The sequence below is a fragment of the Antechinus flavipes genome, chromosome 3 (assembly GCF_016432865.1).
Source record: "Antechinus flavipes isolate AdamAnt ecotype Samford, QLD, Australia chromosome 3, AdamAnt_v2, whole genome shotgun sequence".
NCBI lineage: Eukaryota > Metazoa > Chordata > Mammalia > Dasyuromorphia > Dasyuridae > Antechinus > Antechinus flavipes.
The window spans coordinates 74020623-74043031 of NC_067400.1; the positions used below are offsets into that span (position 1 = coordinate 74020623).

The following is a 22409-nucleotide window of genomic DNA, read 5'->3' on the forward strand; positions in this document are numbered from 1 at the left end:
ACTTAGGTTGGTCCAATAGTCACCAGATAAATGATTAAAGGGAATTACATTTGCCATGCAGGATGATGGCCATTTGTATCTGAAGTCAAGAACAGCCCTCACTAGAAAACCATCTGTCCTGAAATTTGATCCTATAATACTAATAGTTACTATATGGATAAGTGCCTTTAATACATTGGATTTATTATCTGTCTGGATAGAAACTGTTTTAGTTAAGCAATTATAATGCTTCAAAACATTTCTTAATGCTGCATGTCTAGGGCAAAACCTTAACTGAACTCAAACATTTTGTTATTCTAGGAGAATTTATTTAGCATTTGATTAAGCATTGATTCACTATATGAGTGAATCAAATGCCATTTCTCTTCAGTTGCCTATTTTACAGTCTTAAAATTCCTAGATTTAAAGACTATGCCTGCTCCCAAGGTAGTCCTTCTCAGGTCACAGCAACCTCCCTCAATGTAGACTACTTTCACCACCTCTGTATTTAGAAAACTAAATAGAATACTCTTGATTCTGTCAATGCATTTTCAACAGTTATTAGCTCTATCTTTTTTTTTTTTCTTCCTCTCTTCACTGCAGTCCTTCAGTGCTGACCAGATCGCTGGTAAGTGAAACAAACAAACAAACAAAAAAAACTTTTTCTAGGGCTGGGGTGAAATGATAGTATCTCACCTCCCCAGTCCTAGCTCTTCACTAACCTTCAAGGCATTTTGCTTCATGCTGTTCCTATTAATATCTATGCTACATGGGAAATCCAAAGAGTGGGCTTATTTGGGAGCCTACTCTAAAGATAGACTCATGGAATCAGCTAGATAACACAGAAATATCAGGAACCTGTTTGGTTAAACAGTTCTTTGTGGTTAATGTCTTTCTAACAGATCGAGTTTTCTAAAGAGCAACAGGATGGTAAGTTAAATCAGATTGTTGTTACTATGGGTGCCCTCTTCAAAAAGGCATGTGGAAAAACTGACTATCAGGAAGAGCTAATCTCTCCCTAATTATCCCCTTTAGGCTTGCCTACCATAATAGGTAGACTGAGCTGAAGTCTTCTCTAAATATAAACATTTAACAAGAGTGAGTCTTAGGTTTGTGAACTGCGGCCAAAAGATCTCTAGGTGGACAAAAAGGAAATGTTTTCAACTGGTAGCGTTTATCTGATATATTGATTTGTTTTTAATAAATTAAAGCCAATTGTACCCAGTAGCTACCAAAATTATTTGACCACTCAGCTAGTTAATTTGGTCATCTAAGACCCCAAAAGAATTCTTAGGGGATCTAACTTGTTAAATTTGACTGCCTAAATTACTCAGAGAAAGAAAACCATTGGCTTATCACTACTTCCTTTTTCATCTTGTAATAATCATCTCTATGTTTTGACTGAAAAAAACAAACAACCAAATCAAGTTGTATTGTTTACGTAGAAAATCGGCATACTTTCTATCAGGCTATGCTTGATGTTAAATAATGGCCATGTTCTTCATATAAACAGGACTGACTAAAACATTCAAGATTCAATTTAATGAACATTAAGAAAGTGTTCGTATTAAAGGAATAAAACATACAATGTTGATTCTTTTGAAACAGAGAAAAAGAGCACTATAAGATCTTCCCATTTTGGTTCAACAGATCCATTTCTTGCTTTCCTCTAAAAATATGTCTTATTTTTTTTCCTTTTTTTTTCTTGAAAGAATTTTGTCCAACAGGAACACTAATATCCTTTAATATTCCTATTTATATAAGAATATACTATTCCTTGACAGTTCTTTGTTATATTTGGTATTTTGGTATTTTCAGGGAACATTTTTATCATGGAAACCCAATGAACTGAAAGGGAGGCACCTGTAAAATTGGTAACATCCTACCCTATGTATAAATTATAATGACTAGTCACACTGCTTAATTTTTAAAACTTAACGTATTTATTAAAAAAAAAAAAGAAAAAGACAAAAAAGTCTTAAATCTAGGTCTGAAAATATTGATGTTTTTGTCAATTCAGACAGAATAAGGATCATTCCTGGAAAAATTACAAGATAGTTGATGGTTTCATAAAGACACCAAAGAATCATATGAAGCTAACTAGAATTTTAGAACAATGTGATAGAAAACATAGCAGACACTTCAAAAAAAAAAAAAAATCACTGGGAGATTCTACTTCTTTTTTCTTCCTCTCAGTATAAATTTCACTTTGTTTTCTTAAGACACTTCAATTGAGTAGGTGACATGGTCTTCCTATATTCCTTTCTCCTATGGTCCTCTGCAATGTCTAACTTGCAATTTAATTATTACTGTTATATCATTATAGGGCTAAGCTATGGAACAATTAAAACCCATTTAGGAGACAAAAGGATTGGGTTGGTCCACATTAAGTCACTTCATTGTATCTATTAAACTTGTTTTAAATTTCAAGAAAAAAATAGACATTATTTAAGGGGTCATTTTTTTTTTCTCTCATGCCTGGAAGTTCAAACTTCAGAATCAGAAATATTGTGAAAGTTACATAGATCTGTTGGTATAATTTAGTTTTGAATGTATCAAGATTGAGCACTGAAGTCCCTAAAAAAAGTGTAACCAGGAAATATGAAATATTTACAACATCTGAAGACCTTCTGGTTCTTCTGAAGAACTCCTCAGAGAATCTAAGATTCTTAGAGAGTCTAGCATTGCTTAAGATTTCCAATTAAAGCAAGTTTTCTTATCCAAGAAGGAAACTGATCGGGGAGAGTCTGTTTTTGGTCTCAGCATTTAAAGTAGAGAGGGTTAGCTTTGAAGCTATCTTGTTACAATCCATAAAATCCTCTTCTTGCATCAGCAGTTTGACTAGGGTGATAGTCAACCTAAGCAGACTGTATATGGAGGACTAACACCAGTACCAAAAGACTCCTATTTCACAAGTCCATTAAAGAAGATGAAAGAGAACATGATGACTCATGACTTGTGGATCATCTATCAGCACTTGTAGTGTGTTCTCTTAGAACTGGTCACAGAAATGTTGAGTCTTTATTGCAAATGCTGCACAGTGTAATCTGCTTTAAAACTGTGGTTTCGTATTAAAGGAGTAAAAACTCTTAGTCGTTGGCCAATGAATGTTCCTAAACTAATGATCTTTTAGTTTGACAGGATAATTGTCCAGACAGAGTTAAATTTCAAGGTTAAAGGACGATATTCACATCTTTCAGAAATGTAGCGTGTTTTTTGGTGACATTCACATATGCCAAAAAATGCTTCTTGTCTTTTTCTCCCACCCCCAAAAGTATATTCCTGAACTCTTGTCTTCTATGACAACCTGCTCCAATGCCCTCTTGATGTAATTATGACTCTAGCTTTATCTTATACCACTCATTTCTTTATCCAGTCAATGCTCACTTTCTCTAGAGATTGGGGGTTAAATTTTTAAATAGAGCTGCTTATGAAATCAAATTATAATACTGAGTAGAAAAGCTGAAGGCACTATGATACATAGAGCAAAGGGCCTGGAATCAGGAAACTGAGTTCAAGCTTAATTATATGACTTACTAGTTATATGACCCCAGGCAAATCACTTAATCTTTCTGCCTCAGTTTCCTCAATTGTAAAATAGGGATAATAATAGCACCCATCTCCCACAGTTATTGTGAGGATCAAGTAAGATATTATGTTAAGTGTTTAGCACAATGCCTGACACATAGTAGGTGCTATATAAATACTATTATTATTATGTAATTTAGTATCTTTGAGATGCACGTTGATGCTGGAATATGATATTTGTTATATGATGAAGGGATAAAATTCAGGGAAAAAAAACTTAGAAAAATGATCTAAATAGATTGCATTTAGCTCTGTGGCAACCTAAATCCGTGAACCCAATCCGTTTGGCTTGGATACTTTGACCTGGGAATTTATAGGCCTCTGAGTTCATCATTTGCCTTCAGGAAAACTATTGTCCTATTGCACTTTAATCAATGAAAGGAACTAGGACCTTAAGAAACCTGTAGGTTTATTATGAAAATTTTGACTTAGATTTTACATAACTAAAACTGTTCAATTACTTACTCGAAAAGAAAAGGAAGAAAAAGAAAGGAAAAAAGCAAGAAAAAAAGAGAGGAAGGAAGGAAGGAAAGAAGAAAGAAAGGAAGGAAGAAAGGAAGAGAGATATTAATGATTAGTAATAATAAAATGAGTCCCAGGACTCCTAAGGTCACCTGTAACAATAGCTCAAGCACTTTGAGCTTAACAAGTGTTTGCCTTATAGAGATTTTGTAAGGTTGACAATTAAAATACTATTTTGTCTTTACTATATCCATTTTACAGATATGGAAACTGACACTCAGTGAAATGACTCACAGTTTTGTCTCATAGCTTATAAATGGCAAAGCCAGAAGAGGAATCTATTGCCCTTTAAGAGAAATGAACCCGTAACTGTTCATCAAAGTAGCAAATATAGATTAAATGAGCAAAAAAGGAATAAATATGGCATGAATTGCCTTTTTGTGAAATAGATAAAAGGGATTTATAAAGAGAGGTTTTAAAAGCAGTTTTGTAATCTCCAGAGGCAATGACAGACAAGGCAAGTGAGAATATAATGAGGACATTGATAATAGTTGCTATTTGAAGAAAAGAATATTTAAGAAAAGAAGACCTAGAAGTTTTTTAAGAATTAAAACTGTCATTCTGGCTTGACCAGAAGCATTATAGGTCATTTTTAACTGAAAGATCTGTGGTAAAAAGTAATCCCTGAATAACATACCTGCTCTCTTCCTACAGACTTCAAGGAGGCTTTCCTCCTCTTTGACAGGACTGGCGAAAGCAAGATCACATTAGGCCAAGTTGGTGATGTCCTGCGAGCTCTGGGTACCAACCCAACCAATGCAGAGGTCAAGAAGGTTCTGGGAAATCCCAGCAACGAAGGTAGGTAATGAAAGCAATGTCTTCGAGAAACTGAAAACCTGTTATGTTCAGGTCATATCAGGTTCCATAGCCTAGGCTTCAAATAACTCACTTCCTTGTACTGTAGCTTCTCCATTGAAATAGTAAGATGGTCATAAATGATGTGGGGAATTGCTAGTTCTATGATTTGATCAATGTAGAGAATTATTTGTATAAAAATTCCTAGCCACAACACAGATCAACAACATTTATAATTATTTCAGTGGCACAAGACTGAAGTTGAGTCATGTGGAGTGTGTGCAGGACTGGAATGCAGCTCTTTCTAATTCAAAGGCTGCTTCCCTTCCCCCCTCCCCCCCCCCCCCCCCCACACACACACACTACATTGCTTCATTCTTGGAAAACACAGAAATGGGAATACAGTGGTTTTGATGACTCATGCAGACATTTTTAAATTTTTAAATTAATTTTTAAAATATCAATCTGCACTCAGTATATTCCTTAGCAATCTCCAAAGAATCTATGATTAAATAGAGTAGACTTGATAACAATAGCTTCCATTTGTAGAAGATCCCAATGGACTTTGAAATTTGAATTCAGATATATTTTTGTACTTTTACGAGTAAAATGTTGTAAAAATCAGTGAAGAATATGTTTTGCAAAATTCACACCCATTAATTGAGAAATCAGTCCTTCTTCAGTGATAATCAGCCATTAGCATAGAGTAGACATTTAGAGCAGCGAGGTGACCTGGTGGACAGAGCACCAGATCTGGAGTCAGTTAAAACTAGCCTCAGACACTAGCTGTGTGACCTTGAGCAAGTCACTTAACCCTATTTACTCCAATTTCCTCATCTATAAAATGAGCTGGAGAAGGAATCGTCAAATTACTCCAGGGTAAAAATACTTTACAAACCGTTATATAAATGCTAGCTATTATTATAAATTACGTTGTTGTTATTCAGTCATTTTTCAGTTGTGTCCAAGTCTTCATAATCCCATTTGGGGTTTTTTGGCAAAAATCCTGGAGCAGTTCACCATTCCATTCTCCAGTTCATTTTTATAGAAACTGAGGCAAATAGGATTAAATAATTTGCCCAGGGTCACACAATAGTGTCTGAGACCAGATTTCAATTCAGGAAATGATTCTCTCTAACTCCAAGCCCTGTTCTCCATCCTCTACACCACCTAGTTGCCCCAGGAAAGCACTTTACAAATCTTTGAGTGTTTTATTATTATATTATAAATCATTATTATAAACACTAGCTATTAAATCACCATTATATCCAGATTTTTCTCTCTTTCTACCCTAAACCTCCCCAGGATGAATTTTATCAAGTTAATCATGCTAAAAATATCTTGAGCATGAGATAAGGTGAGAGAACAGAGGTAAAAATCTTATTTTTAAAATGCCTTTTTTTCTAATTAAACATCCATCTTTGACCATGGAATGATTAGATTAATGTAGCTCATTTCTTCAGCATTCAAAACTCAATCTGTTTTAATCTTTGCTCTCCAATTTAATTTTCATCTTAAGAGAGCACTCTGGAGGAGGGAAAATATGGTTTATATGTAGAAATAATTTCCTTCCTCTGTATATAAATGACTAAAGCCATTTTACTATTTTGTCATGGTCAGGTGGGTACTCAAAGTCTGGAGGGCATTACAGATTGCTAAAATATGTCAAAGAAAGCTTTCCCATCTACAGAATTTTGGACTTCAAGAATTAAGTCCAGACTTATATTAGACTTAGACTTAAAGCTAGAAAGAACTTTAGAGGTTAGGTAGTTCAACCCTCTCATTTATAGGTGAGAAACAAAAGATAGTGAGATGGTGATTTCCTTAAAGATGGAAAGTGACAGAACTAGAATCTGAACTCAGAGCTACCATTTTCTTCCCACTGTACCACGCTGCTTCTCAATCTCCTGCTACCTTCCTTCTCTACTTTTTTCTTCAATACTTTTAAGAAGAAAATACTTTGCATAGCAAGCTGGCACACAGTAGGGACTTAACAGACAGAATTATTAAAAAGTTCCATTTCGAATTCACTCTATTCCAATCTTATTTTTGAAGTATTATATGTTTATAGCATCTCAACAGACTTTTATATTGCTTCTCCATTTAAAAATAATCTCCTATTTAAAAGTTTATCATTTTAAGTGTAGATTAAATATTGTTTGGGGGCTTTTTTTAGTTCCCTTATCTACAAACTTGAGCAGCTATTATAGATAGCATAAGAGAATAGGGTCATCTTGTTCTGAAACCCACATTAAGCTGAAGAGCTGATAGATCTTATAGGGTTCATAAATCTCAAAATGGTGACATTTCTTTCAGAGCTGAATGCCAAGAAAATTGAGTTTGAGCAGTTCCTGCCCATGATGCAGGCTATTTCCAACAACAAAGACCAGGGAAGTTATGAAGACTTTGTTGAAGGGTTGCGTGTCTTTGACAAGGAGGGCAATGGTACAGTCATGGGTGCTGAACTTCGCCATGTGCTAGCTACCCTGGGTAAGTACCCCTGATTTCCTAAAGCCATCATAAAGACTGGCTGTGAAGAAGAAAGAGGGAAATTGGTTAAGGGAGACTTAATCAGTGCAAAGAAGGGAAATGTTCCAAAGTACAATTGATAACTAGCAACAAGGAGAAAAAAAATCACTGAGAACTTTGGCCAATCAGTCTCAAAATTTATTTTTAGGATGTCAGAACTTGGTTAAAAGAATCTACTTCTAAGAGGCAGGTCTTAGAGGATAGAATAATAGAACTTTAATAATCTTAATTCATAAGAATATAAATGCATTGTGGTATTTATTCAAATATTCAAAAATATTTTTTTTTTACCCCTAAAAACTAGAATGGAGAGGAGCAAGTGCATGAAGGTTCTAGATAAGTAATTTCATTAGTATCTAGGAAATCCCAGTGTGGAAAATCCTTTCCCTAATCTACATTAGATATTCCTCTATAATTTAGAGAACTGTCTGGGACCCCAAGAGGTTAAAAGACTTGCTCACCATCACACAACCAGATTTGTCAAAGGCAGGTCTTTAGTCTAAGTCTTCTTAACTCTAAGACTAGCCATTTATCCACTTACTTCTCAAATTAGCATTACTGAACAAAATTAGAAAAACAGGTTGGGATGTGTCAGGAAAGTGCTTTTTGTTCTTATTTCTGAACAGCTACAACCTTTTTTTTTTCCTCTTCCAGGTGAAAAGATGAAGGAAGAGGAGGTGGAAGCCCTGTTGGCAGGTCAAGAAGACTCCAATGGCTGCATCAATTATGAAGGTAGGCTCTGGAATACTCTTCTTTGTTGTCATGATAATGATAATAGCTATTATTTAATAATAGCCCTTTAAGGTTTACAAATATCTGATTTTATCCTCACAACAATCCTGGGAGGTAGGCGCCATTTTATAGATAAGACAATTGAGATGAAACATTTCTTACCTCATGGTGGGTCTGACTAAGTCCTCTGAATGGAAAATGACTGATTTCCCTGGGACTCATTCTTCCCATATAATTTACTACACAATAATAAATTGTATAGTTTATTACTTTCAAGAGTCATTGAGATGTCAAAGGAAAACAACCAAAAAAAGGACCTCCAGCTCATTGAGTGGACCCCTTGTGGCAAACATATGAGAGAAAATAGACAAGAGTCACATAGGCTGGGCGGGCATTGATTCCAGTGGGTTCCAGTCTGCATGGTTGCAGGAACATCCAAATTCGGGACACTCCAGAGCCATTTGAGTATTGACTATAAAAGACTGGGTTAGGGACTATATGATTACGAGGTAAGATCCCCATCAGTGCACACTAAATTTGAAATTTTTGCACTCTTAAGTTTAAAAAAAAGTTTCTTAAAATGGCAAAGTATCTTCCTGGAACAGCTGGGTGGAGCAGTGACTAGAACACTGGGCTTGGAATCGGTACCACTCATTTTCATGAGTTCAAATCTGGCCTCAGCATTTCCTAGTTCTGCGACCCTGAGCAAATCATTTAATTAAGTTGGATTCAGTTTTTTCTTCTATAAAATGAGCTGGAGAAGAAAAATCCTCACTACAACACATCCCAAAGTGATCATTCAAACCCACTACCCATCAATTGCTGGGAAGTATTTTTTTTCCTTTACATCAAACTTAGATTTGCCTTTCAGCAACTCCTGCTGTTCCTGTTAGTTATCCTTTCAGGGACCAAAAAGAACAAGTATAATCTTTCCTGTACTTGTAGACAGTTATTGTCTCTTCTCTTCTCCAGAATCAATATTCTCAATTCCTTTAAACATTCCTCTTTTGGCCCAGACTCAAGGATCTTTCACCATTCTAATGGCATTTCCCTGGACATTCTCCCATTTATCAATGTCATTCTTGAAAAAGCATATCCAGAACAGAATATAGTGCTCCAGCAGTGGCCTTATTAGTACAAGAATAGAGTGGAATTATTACTGATTTCATTACCATTTTTGGCTCCCATAGGATACTGTTGAATCATATTGAGCCTGAAGGCCAATTAAAAAAACCCAGATCTTTTTCAGACAAACTACTTTCCAATCATATCTCCCAAATCTAATACATATAAAGCTGATTTTTTTTTCAGAGCACACGTATAATACATTACACTTATCCCCATTAAATTTCATCTGAATAGATTCAACACCATTTTATAGTCTGCCAATATTTTTTTGGATCTTGATTTTCCCCTCCAGTGTGTTATTGATTTCTCACAGATTTGTGTCATTTGCAAACTGGATGAGTCTGCCATAATTGCCTTTATCCAAGTCATTAGAAAAATGTTGAACGTTACAGAGCTACTCTACTAGAGTCCTTCTGCCAAGAAGCATTAATGACTATTCTTTGAGTCAGGCTATTCAACCATTTACAAATCTAATTGTATTATCACCTAGTCCTCATCTTTCCATATTTTCCACAAGAATAGCAGAAAAGCTGTGTTTATTAATTACTTGAATCTTGTAGATTGTATCTGCTTGTAGTTTATTAACTGCTTGAATCTTGAAGATTGTATCAACTGTAGCCTTCTTATCTAATAATTTAGTAACTGTCCACAAATGGAAATAAGTTTGACCTGGCTTCATTTGTCCTTGATGAAGTTAGGCTGGCTCTTTGTAGGGACCTCTCCTTTTCTAGATGTTAACTGACGATCTCTTAATTTCTAGAAAAAATCCATTACTAAATTCCAGCTTCTGGCCTATACTTTGTAGACTCTATTCTTTACCTTTTTATTTTATTTTTTAAAAATTTGGATATGTACTTTTGTCCAATATTGCAGGACCCTATACTATTTTCTGCAGTCTCTCAGTTATTCAGGTATATGATAGTGGCTCAGTGATCCCATCAATTAGTATTTTCATTAACTAAGAATGTAACTTGGTTTACTCATTCAACACTTCATAAGCACCTACTACCTACCAATGGATAATCAAAGACATAAAACATCCCCTGACCTCAAGGAGTTTACATTCTATTTGAGTAATTATAGATTAGTAATAACAAAGTAATAACCCAAGTTAGGTCTCAGATGGAAGCTAACTTTTGGTTGACTCTGGAAACAGATTCAGACAGATAAAGGGTCAAAGGGAAGGCATTTCTCTTTGCCTGTTTCAAAGTCCAGAGGAAGAGAATGGAATGTAACATCCAAGCTCAGTTTGGTTGAAACTATGAAGGAAAATTCTGTGTAATAAAACTGAGGAGGAAGGTTGGAGTTGCTTAAAAGTCAAGAAAAGGAATTCACATTTCATTCTAGAGATAAGAAGGATCGTTAGAATTTTTTGAGCAATGGAGTGACAAGATCAGACCACCGATTCAGCCATATTGATTTGATAGTTACATGGAAAATAAACTAGAAAAATATGAAACCAGAACTTAATTGGATTTAGCCAATTGACTTGAATTCTTGAAGGGGAAGCTAAGTGATTTCTCTTTATCTCTTCACTATCTTATTTTGGGTATCAATTCACTATTATCATTTATTTGGACATTTGTTCTATTTTTTCTAGTCCAAATAAGTTTTCCCTCTCTCCCTCATCGGTGACCACTAATAATCCCCATCATCCCGCAAAATCCAGGCCTTTCTTTGAACTTTCTCTTGTAAATATAGATGGTAGAGGGAGGGGAAAGAAACAACTTCTGTTCACCCTGGGCTTTACCACTTTTTTAAGTTGTTCTTACAAATCTTCTTCACACTCTGATTCATCCTATTACCTGCCCCTGCCTCTGTCTTCTGACCTACACACACAAACACACAATACACATACATACACATATGCACATATATACATATTTGTAATCTGTTTTTTATACATCCACACCAGTCTCTTTGGATACTCCTTTTTTTCTTCCTCAATGGAATTGTTCTCTATCTTCTGAACTTTATGCTGAAAAATATCCCATCCCTCTAAGACTGACTTCTTCTGTATCATATTAAAGCATTGGATCACATTCTTTCTCTAAATCCCTTAAAACCTGCCCTCCCCAGCCTAGCATACATGTCAAACTACTCGTGAATTTCCCCTCCTCTAACACAAATTCTAGGCACTGAACGTTCACGTCTTTCCCTCAACCACGTTAGTTTGCTCTCACCTTGGGCAACTAATTTTTCCCTTTTTGGCAAGAATCAGACCTAGAATTGCACGTCTTTTTATTTCTTTTTATCTTTTGGAAGGATAAAATTCCTTTTAATGTAAATCTGGAAATTATTAACTCCTCTGCTTCTCTGTAGACAACTCAAGCAGATATCTGGATAATCTATGTTCTTTATCTCTACTATGCCACGACTCTTTTCCAGGTTTATGATCTTTCCTAAACTCCTCATCTATTTCTTTAGAAGTAGTAGTCTGTAGTATACTTTGATGATAAAACTTACTTCCAAGTGTTGACACCATGTTTTTCTCTTCTAAATTCATAGTATTATCTTCTCATAAAAGCATATCTTCTTAATATATACTACTACCTTGTTTCCCTCCCCCTTCAAATTCTTTATCACACTTTGTGAATAAAGTATATCCCTCCAGAACTATAGATCTTATCCCACCAAGATTATGACACCCGTGAGAGGTCAAATTTGCATTCTAATTCATTTCATTGTTCTTATTTTTCAGTCATTTCAATTGTGGCTAAGTCTGTGATCCATTTGGGATTTTCTTGGCAAAATTACTGGAGTGGTTTGCTATTTCCTTCTCCAGTTTATTTTATAGATTAAAAAAACTGAGGCAAACAGGATTAAGTGACTTGCCCAGGGTCATATAGTGTCTGGGGCAGATTTGAACTCAGGAAGACGAGTCTTTATAACTCCAGACCCTATACTTTATCCACTGTGTCATCTAGCTGTCTCTTATTTCACCCCACTTATTGCCTTTATGGTTTGTATTTATGAATAGACATTCGAGGCTACATATATTATAACTACTAGTTCCTTCTGCTGATTTTTATCTCCTATAAAAAGCTGAGTAGCTCAACTGCTATTCTTCCTACACTCTAGCTATTCTTCATGGTATCTAGCTTGGTGCATGTACACTGGTAGTTTTCCCCTTCCCCCAGCCTCCTTGTCTTTTCAATTTAAAGCCCTTTTGATTAGATTTGCAAGGCATAAGGCAATTACATTCTTATCAGGCTTTCTTAGGTATACTCCAGGTGTCTTGTCATTTCTTTATGCTAAGCCATACAACAGAAATCCAAATCCCATTATCAAATGCCAGCTGTTCATTTCTGTATTAACAGACTTCCTATAAATACATATTTTTGAAGCTCTATAACTTTGTAAAATGTGCATGGATTAAAACATAACATGTATTTTAAATACATGTATATATCTAAGATTCACTAAGGCTTGTATTCTAAGGATACTAAACTCATCACCTGTCTATTAAGATAAAAATAAGACCAGCTTGGAAGACTGAATTACACAAATGGTAACAGATACCCATGTACTAAACCTTCTAGTCTCATAGCAGAAAATAATTAGGATTTAGAAGACTGTATATAAACCTTTTATGAAACTTTGGTAATTCTCTAACACTATTATTGTATTATTCCACAGCCTTTGTCAAACACATCATGTCTATATAAATGGAACTCTCAAGGTAAAATAGCATCCCTTTAATCTGCATGATTTATTTGACTTTGTCCTTTGTTTGAGGATTGTGTCTCCTACAGATATAATTAAGTTCATTCCAATTAAGAACCACTACTCAAGAACACCAGCTATTTGATATAATTGCATTTTGAATTATGGTTTCCTTATAGTTGTGTCTGTCTGAAAAAATAGTACATATTCTTTCCTTTATATTCTTTAGCTTTCACCATACAAAATTAAGCAATGTTATTGGTTAATGTCTTTAATTAGAGCAAAATGCTACAAAATCATAGATTCAGTATAGAAGTAGGTCATATAATTTGGTTGTAACCCCAAACTGTCCACATTAACCAAAAACTTTCCCCTCCTTGCCAAAAGTAAGATATCTATTGATCAGTAGAGTACCAGCTTAAATACTTGACAACTATTTTAAAATTAAATCCTGCAATTTCACTCATATACATGCAAAATATTTTCAACCTAGAGACAAATGTATGAGAGACATTAGTTGGGGTATACACAAATAATGCCCTACTCCTTCCCTTGAGGCACTTACAATGCAAAGGGTTGGGGTTGGGGTAGGGAGAGAAGTGTCACATACACAAATAACTAGTATTCAAAATAATACAGGTTAAGTGTATAAAAGCTTATTTTCCTGATGACAAATCAGTGGTTCCCTTCCCCTCCTCCACACTTATGAAGGATGATAAGTAAAGGACAAGATTGGAAACTTTTTAAACTCTAAGTATTTTTTTGTCTCCAGCACCATTTTGTTTCATTTTGAATGTAACAAGCATTTTGTTAAGAGCCTGCTCTAAGCCAGCCAAACCACTTACTGTGATTCAAAGACACCCAAGGCACTACTATCCTTGAGGTCCACTGGCTATGTTAGAGCAGGAGAGATAAGATAAAAAGGCAAATAATGATACTATAAGAGAGAATGGTAATATTAGGTGAGTGGTACAGAGGGAGTGTTTTCACTTGCAGAGAGGCAAAGGAACTGTCTGGAATAGAAGGGAAGGTGTTATTTGAGCTCTGCCTAGAAAGATAAATAGGATTTCAGCTGGGAGAAGAGTGGAGATAACATTCCAGAAAAAAAGAATTAGAGGAACAAGATTTGGGGGAAAGGGGAAGTAGCATATGATAATTAACTAAGAAGCTTCCATAAATAGTTATAGGGTTATGTGCTAGATAAGATTATCAGAATTCAATTGATTATTCAAAAGAAAAAAAAAATGAGGGGCATCACAGTCTGGTGGATAGTGCAGGTCTTGTATAAAGAAAGATTTAGAATCAAGTCTTACATCTGTTGTTACCCAATAACTGTGTCATGGTGGAACAGTCATAACCTCTCTCAGAGTCTGTTGACAATTTTAAGATTACAAATGAATTAGGGGTTCAAGGAATTTCAAAACTAGGAGTTTCCCCTAATTAAATTAAATAAAACAAACAAACAAACAAACAAATAAATCATAGGCCTGGATGAAAAACAAAACCATTATGAAGATCTGTCAGTGCCTTAAATAGTTATTTGTTTCAGTAATGTACAAGATGGAATCATAGCCTAAGATTATGCACTTCCAAGACACACTAATTTTGTAACCAAAAAGTCCCTGGTACTTTGTCTAAGGTTACATTCCAATTATTCTACCTAAGTCACAAAATTACTTATTAATTTACATGTCTCCTCTATTAGAATACAGCTATTCCTTCCATATAACAAGATTAGGGGCATGATAATTCTCTCAGTGGAAAATCTAGGTAAAAATTTTTGGCCTTCCCTTTGTACCAGAGAAAAAGCCTGATTTTTTCATTTTTCTTTTATGAAGTAGTTATAGTATTTACTGTAAAATTTGGGTTGATATTATACAATATGCATTTCTGAGTTTCTAAACTTTTTCTGTGTCATCTGCTGGGCTTCATGTGTTGTCTACAAGCATCCACAAAACTCCTCCAAAATTCCCATTTAATTTCTTATGCTGACCAATGCTGTATCAAAACTGTGATGAGGAAAGTTGAAATGTGGAAGTGATAACTATAGAAGTTCTCTGAAGGCAGGCTTTGTTTTAAGTTTCTCTGTTAATATCCTTAATATTTTCAGTGCCTCACACTTAATAATGCTTGATTTTTAATAACAAATTACTTATTTATTCTCAAGAATGCCTGCTACTTATCGCTTTTTTTTATGTGTTTACAAATCTAACTCTAACTTCCCCATTTTTAACAGAACAAGTTTCTCTATGAAGACTGACTGGAAATTAAGCCAAGAACTTCAGGAACATTCATACTCAACTTTCCAGATCAGTTGACCAAGAAGACAGGAAAAACCAAAGGAATTTGGATTGTACTATACAGAAGGCCTCCCCAATTTTTTATGTACCTTTTTAGTTTCTTTATGAATCCCCAAGTTACATTTCTACTGCACAAGTTAAATGTTTGCAAATAACTTGGACAAAATTTCTATAAGTTTCAAGTCTAAGTTAAATACTTTTTCAGGACTATCCACCATGGGTAAATGAGTACCCTTGAAAGAATCCAACAATCAATAAATCCCTTTGGTCAATCTCTGGTGATGACATGGTTTTTGTTTTTCTTATTATATTCTGAGTTGTTCTTTTGGGTTTTTTGGGATTTTTTGGTTCTGTGACTGCTTGGGTCTCAGTCAGTATTTACTGCGTACAGGGTGATTATGTCACATAGATGATAGCCAGAGGAGAAGGAAGATAGTGGCTACATCTTAGTTTATAAGGAGAGGGATTTTAACTAGGATAATTCAGCACTGACTGCAACTACATCAAGTATTGCTATATTAAACAAGCTGAAGAACTGAATGAATATATGTAATGAGAAAGTAGAGAACTGTGATGGTCTACCACAACCTCTTTCTTTTCTTTTTTTTTTTTAAAAATTATTATAGCTACAAAGCATATGCATGGGTAATTTTTCAACATTGACCCTTGCAAAACCTTCTGCTCCAACTTTTCCCCTCCTTCCCTCTACCTCCTCCCCTAAATGGCAGGTAGTTCAATACATATTAAATATGTTAAAGTATATGTTAAATACAATATATGTATACATGTTTATTCAGTTATCTTGCTGCACATAAAAAATTGGATCTAGAAAGAAAGAAAAAAACCTGAGAAGAAAAATAAAAATGCAAGCAAATAATAACAGAAAGAGTGGAAATGCTATGTTGTAGTCCACACTCAGTTCCCATAGTTCTCTCTGAGGGTGTATCTGATTCTCTTCATTAGTGAAAAATTGGAACTGGTTTAAATCATCTCATTGTTGAAGAGAGCCACATCCATCAGAATTGATCATATAGTATTATTGTTGAAGTGTATAATGATCTCCTGGTTCTGCTCATTTCACTTAGCATCAGTTCATATAAGTCTCTAGGCTTCCTTGAAATTATCCTGCTGGTCATTTCAGAACAATAATATTCATATGTCACAATTTATTCGGCCATGCTCCAATTGATGGGCATCCGCTCATTTTCCAGTTTGTAGTCACTACAAAAAGGACTGCACAAACATTTTTGCACATATGGGACCCTTTCCCTTCTTTAGTATCTCTTTGGGATATAAGCCCAATAGTAACATTGCTGGATCAAAGGATATGCACAGTTTGAAAACTTTTTGAGCATAGTTCCAAATTGCTCTCCAGAATGGTTGGATCCATTCACAATCACACCAACAATGTATCAGTGACTCAGTTTTCCCACATCCCCTCCAACATTTGTCATGTCATTATCTTTTCCAGTCATCTTAGCCAATCTGAGAGGTGTGTAGTAAAATCTCAGAGTTATCTTAATTTGCATTTCCCTAATCAATAATGATTTGGAGTATCTTCTCATATGACTAGAAATAGTTTCTTTATATATTTTAGAAATGAGGTCTTTAACAGGACCCTTAAATGTAAAAATGTTTTCCCAGTTTCTTGCTTCCTTTCTAATCTTGTCTGCATTAGTTTTGTTTGTATAAAAAATTTTTAACTAAATATAATCAAAATTTTCTATTTTGTGATCAATAATGATCTCTAATTCTTTGGTCACAAATTCCTTCCCCCTCCACAGGTCTGAAAAATAAACTATCCTATGTTCTTCTAATTTATTTATAATCTCATTCTTTATATCTACATCATGAACCCATTTTGACTTTATTTTGGTGTACGGTGTTTTGTTTTATTTTTTTAATTCCCACGAAGTATACAGAATAAGGCTGCTTTCAACCCCTTTCTAGAAGGGCAATTCATTTTTATCTGAATCTCCGAAAGGAAAAAGTAAACTGGGTCCAAAAAATAGTAGATATGCGTCATGTCTCCAGAGACAAAATGAAATTTAATATGGAGATAATTCAAGGTCATTGATAAGCACCTGGATGTGTTTTCTCCCTTCTAGGATAAACTTAAGAGGGTCATGGTAGTGGGTTTTCCAGTATTTGAAGGTGTCATGTGAAAAAGGGGTTACAATTATTCTCTTTTATCTCCATAAGGCAGAATTTGGAGCCATTGGTGGAAATTTCCAAAGTATGGAAAATCTTCCCAACAATATTATACAAAAGTGAGGAGGCTCCCTTTGGAGGCAGAGTAATCTCTTCTACATGAAGTTTTCAAACCCAACTCTGGCCATTTGAAGGGGAAATTCTTGACCAAATATAGGCTAGATTAAATTACTTGAGCCCATCCAACTCTGTTTACACAAAGAAATGTCATTTAAAATATGCAAACAATTAAGGTAAAAGTACATTTCTTGCATCTTGTCTAAATCAAGGGTTGCTTAAACTTTTTCCACTCAAACCATCCCCCCCCAAGAAATTTTTGTGACCTCAGGTATGTAGATATATAAAATAGATTTACAAATTAAACATTTACTATAACAAATCATAGTTTCATAACCTTTACATTCAATTGCAACACTCCACATAGGGTTACAACCCACAAATTAAGAAACCAGGATCTAAATAATGCTAACCAATTTTTTTAAATTTTTGCTTTGCCAGTAAGTTCTGAACATCTTAAAAGTCCTCATGAGCTTTTTAATCCCTCTTATTGAAAATCCTTGAGAGATACATATTAATACATATCTCCAGCTCTTTGTTCTGTTCTCGTTTCTCATTTCTTCATCTCTTCCTTCTCCTTTTCTTCCTTCTCTTTCTCCTCTTCTCTTTCTTCTGCTTTTTCTCCTTTCTTCCTCTTTTTTTCCTCTTTCTCTTCCTCTCCCAAATATTCTCTGTCTCTGTCTCTCTCCCTTCCCCCCTCCCCCCACCACTGAGTTTATTATTTCATTCATCTTTAACTCCCTCTCATAATTTGTTTTTGTTTCCTTTTTTGGCATGGAATCAGCTTTTGAAATTTAATAGTTTGAATACTTGGGACAGCTGAAGTGATTAATGGCTTCCCAAAAAAGGAAATGTCTCCATGACATCTGGGATTTTAGAGCTCTAGAAATCACTTTCCCACATTTGTCTCTTTGAGGAGCAGTTTTTTTCCTTACTATTTGGGCCACCAGCCAACTCGGTATGCTCAATGATCCCAGTTTTTTATGGTATTTAAATTTCACTGTACACTACACAGTTGTAGCTTACAACATTATTGGAATGTAAAAACAAGTTCATAGGGATAGATCAAATTTGGAGAAGCATCTGACAATTAAAAGTGTCAATAAGAATGTAAATCCTAGCCTCTACACCACTCTGTAGGTTTTTAATGGAAACACACCAGTGGCAAAAGATCCACCGTTTAAGTTTAAAGTATTTACAAATTGTCTCCCATGTTACAATCTATTACACAGCTTCAATCAGAAAACTGTGTTGTCTATTCAGGTTGCAAATTTAAAGGTCTCTAGTTTTAGATATAGACCCTTGTCCTTTGAGACCTTATAAAACTACATTAATCCCCCAGTGGAGCAACAGCTTGTGCTATTACTGTGTGACCTAACCTTATTAAATTACTGGATCTGAAATAGCCATAACTCAAGCAATAGCAGGTGCATCCGAGAGGAAGGATTGGGACACTGATGATAATTTTTAACATCTACACCAGCTGAAGCAAATGACAGGTGCTAGGCTTCCAGTTCTTTTAAAATATTTTTTTTAACTCTTGGTGAACAGACAAACATTTTCTAGAATCTTTGAAAAATGTATTTGAGGGTTAGACAAGGTCTTCTAACTCTGAAAGTCTATGATTTTTTCAAGGAACTTTTAGGCAACAAAGAACTTACTACTTTAAATGAAAGAATATCACTTAACCCTTCTTGGTATTCAGTATTTTTAACTATAAAAATAGGTGTTAGATGAACTCCAATATCCTTTCTAGTTCCAAATTTATGATCCTGTGACAATTTACTTTGCCTTCAGATTTATAAGTAGCATGCAAGACAATCAATAGATACTAAATAAATACTTGTCTATTGCATTAATAAGTAAAAAGTGATAAGCAAAAGTGCTCTTGGAAAAAATAACAACATACACTAAAAATATGTTTTATTAATACTTCCAACATAATACATTTGTAAAATTAGAAATTAGTTGATGATTATATATGAAATATAACTCATTGATTATACAATTAGTCTATTAACAAAGGAGTGAGCTCCCCAGAAAGGCTATACTAGGTTCAAAGTATACCATGGATACACACCCACTCAAATTATGGTTCATGAAATCCTACCAATACGTTTACATTTACTAGCAAGCCAGAAGAAAACCTCTGATATTTTACTTATCATTTGGGATTACCATTTGTTGTACAGTCATGTCTGACTCACCATGACTCCATTTTGAGATTTTCCTGACAAAGATGCTAGAATGGTTTTCCATTTCCTTCTCCAATTCATTTTACAGATGAGAATTTGAGGCACACAGAGTTAAATACCTTGCCCAAGGTCTGAGCTGGATTTGAATTTATGAAGATGATGAGGAAGGAAATCTTCCTAATTTCAAGCCAGTGCTGCATTTTCTGTGCCATGTAGCTGCCTCCAAAGTTACCATAGTCATCTGTTAGATGATATAACTTTCTGCTGCACTGACTCAGGGGATAATCATAGTCTTTACTGGTCTCATAGTTCCTGAGATTCTTTCTGCCACAGTCTTCTGGGTTTTATCTCTGAAAAGAACCTTTAGTCTCTCTCAGCTTCCATCTGATAAGATAAAGCGATTAGGAAGCCTCTCCTAGATTTATAACTCATTTCATAGTTTTTATCCACCACACCCAGCCAAGGGCCCAGGAACAAAACCTAAATCCCCCATCTGGAATAAGATTAACTCTATTGTTATTACTATCATCTTATTTAGCAAGATCACTATTTATGCCCCAAGTCCCTATTTGAAAGAAATAGATAGTAGCTTTTAACTGCAGTCAATTTCTAAAGGACAAGTTCTGTTCCTATTCAAATCTTTTCTCAAAGCTCTGAGCTTACAAAGGACAGATATTATATATCTATATCTATACCAAGAGAGACATAAATTTGTTGTAGTTGTTATCATTGTTTTTGTTCAGTCATTTCAGTTGCTTTCTTAGCAAAAATACCAATGTAGTTTGTCATTTTCTTTTCCAGCTCATTTCACAAATAAGGAAACTGAGACATCTAGCTGCCCAGATATTGATATATAATAAGATATTGCTATTCTCCAGGTTGCCCAAAAATTTTATGATTCTCTTGCACAAATATCCTCCCTGCCCTTTAATTTGTAGTTAAAGTCAACAACAATCCTCCTAAACTTTAAAGCTTCTCTACTTGGGTTCAAATCCAATCTTTTTTTTTTTTTTTTGCTGAGGCAAATGGAGTTACAGATGCGCCCAGGGCCACATAGCTAGGAAGTGTTAAGTATCTGAGATCAGATTTGAACTCAGGTCCTCCTGATTTCAGGGCTGGTGCTCTATCCTCAAATCTAATCTTACACACTTATTAGCTATGTGATCTTGGGTAAATCACTTAATCTTGTTTGCCTCAGTTTCCATTTAAAATGAAGTAGAAAAAGAAATAGTGAACTACTCTGATATCTTTGCCAAGAAAATCCCCCCCAAAAGGGAGTCAGACACTATCCATTGAATAACAACACTCATACTTAACATGTATTTGTTAAAACTTTTTTTAGTTATTATAAGGAGATAAATGTGCAATTATTGAAAAATCATTTCATTATTTCATGTTTTAATACTGAGGAGTTTGCAAACAGGCACTTTGAAGAACAGAAACCTAATGTGTAAACTATGCAATAAAGTAATTCCACGTCGATGTTACCCATTACAAAAGGAAAAGTAATAGAGAAGAGGGCTTTTTTTTTTTTTTTTTTTAAGAAAAGGTACAAAGTTTAAATGAGATATGGTTACTGCATGGTCACAAACATACGTCACATATACAAATAACTATAATATTTAATAATATGTTATTAAAGAAACTTAGAACAGTGTGAAATAAAGAACTATAGTATGGGTGTACATGTATGGAGAGTGTTTCCTATGTGCTCAAAATAGTATATAGAAGGAAGAAAGGTATAATTCAGTTGGTGTGTAAATAATAATAATAATAATGATATATGGTACTTGAAGATCTCAATGCAAAATGTGATGTTTACTTCCATAGAGAACAAATAATCAGACAGGTGATTTGTAGTGCTGTATAGACACTATTTGGTTGTTCAGTGGCTGAAAGTTCATTTTGAGATGATGTGAAGTCTAATTTGAGGTGATAAAAAGCAAGCTTCTTGAAGGCAGGGACTATTTCATTTTTGTCTTTGTAATACCGAAACAGAACACAGTGCTTGATACTTATAAATGTTTGTGGAATGATGGGAAGGAAAACAGAGTTAAAAGATGAAATTATCTTACCAGAACATCTATCTGTGCTTATGAAAATTCAGTTTCTTTAAATCCTCCTCCGGAGAGCTGTTAATTCTCAGATTATCACAGACTTCAAAAGGGTGTTAACTATCATTTTTTTTTTAAGGTCAGTTGTCTAGCTCTTGCTATTATTTAATAAAGATATATTTTATAGAAAAAATCAATTATGAAAAAAACACATTTTTATTTCTGAATATGTCTAGAATAGAGAACATTTAATCTCTTAGCCTCCATTTTCAGACAAAGCACCACTAGTAGCAGTTACCAAAATGCAGGCATATAGTTTAAGGAGGAAATAGCCACACTCTTACAGGACACACCTTACAAATCCAGCCAGTTTCAGTGATGGCAAATGTCATAAGAATAATATATGTCTTATATATCTTTTGAAATCAATCTTATAGCTTTTTACTCCAACTTTTTAACTCTAATGGCTGTTGCTCTATCTGATGCAACCCGTTATGATTTTTCTTTCCTAAGGAAAATCTACACTTATTTACACTTCAAGTCTTGATAAAAATATAAGCTCTATACCTTTCCCAGAGACATTTTGCCTCCCAGTAAAACATTCTGATTACTAACCAAATAAAAGATGAAATGGCCTGAAATTCAGTTCTAGC

The 22409-nt window shown here is 34.6% G+C and overlaps 1 protein-coding gene across 2 annotated transcripts in view; it reads left to right on the plus strand.

The window, feature by feature from the left end:
• The window catches only part of MYL1 (myosin light chain 1), a 30725-nt gene extending 15214 nt beyond the window's left edge, over window positions 1–15511 (plus strand). The window contains exons 2-7 of one of the 2 annotated variants that reach the window (XM_051983627.1): window positions 882–909; window positions 4744–4887; window positions 7201–7374; window positions 8068–8145; window positions 12913–12955; window positions 15176–15511. In XM_051983627.1, coding sequence (XP_051839587.1) covers window positions 882–909; window positions 4744–4887; window positions 7201–7374; window positions 8068–8145; window positions 12913–12941 — 453 coding nt within the window. In that variant the 3' untranslated portion in view covers window positions 12942–12955; window positions 15176–15511. Of the gene's footprint in view, window positions 1–582; window positions 608–881; window positions 910–4743; window positions 4888–7200; window positions 7375–8067; window positions 8146–12912; window positions 12956–15175 lie in introns of both variants that reach the window. The other variant, XM_051983628.1, reaches the window with a different exon arrangement.
• Window positions 15512–22409: the final 6898 nt, after the last annotated feature.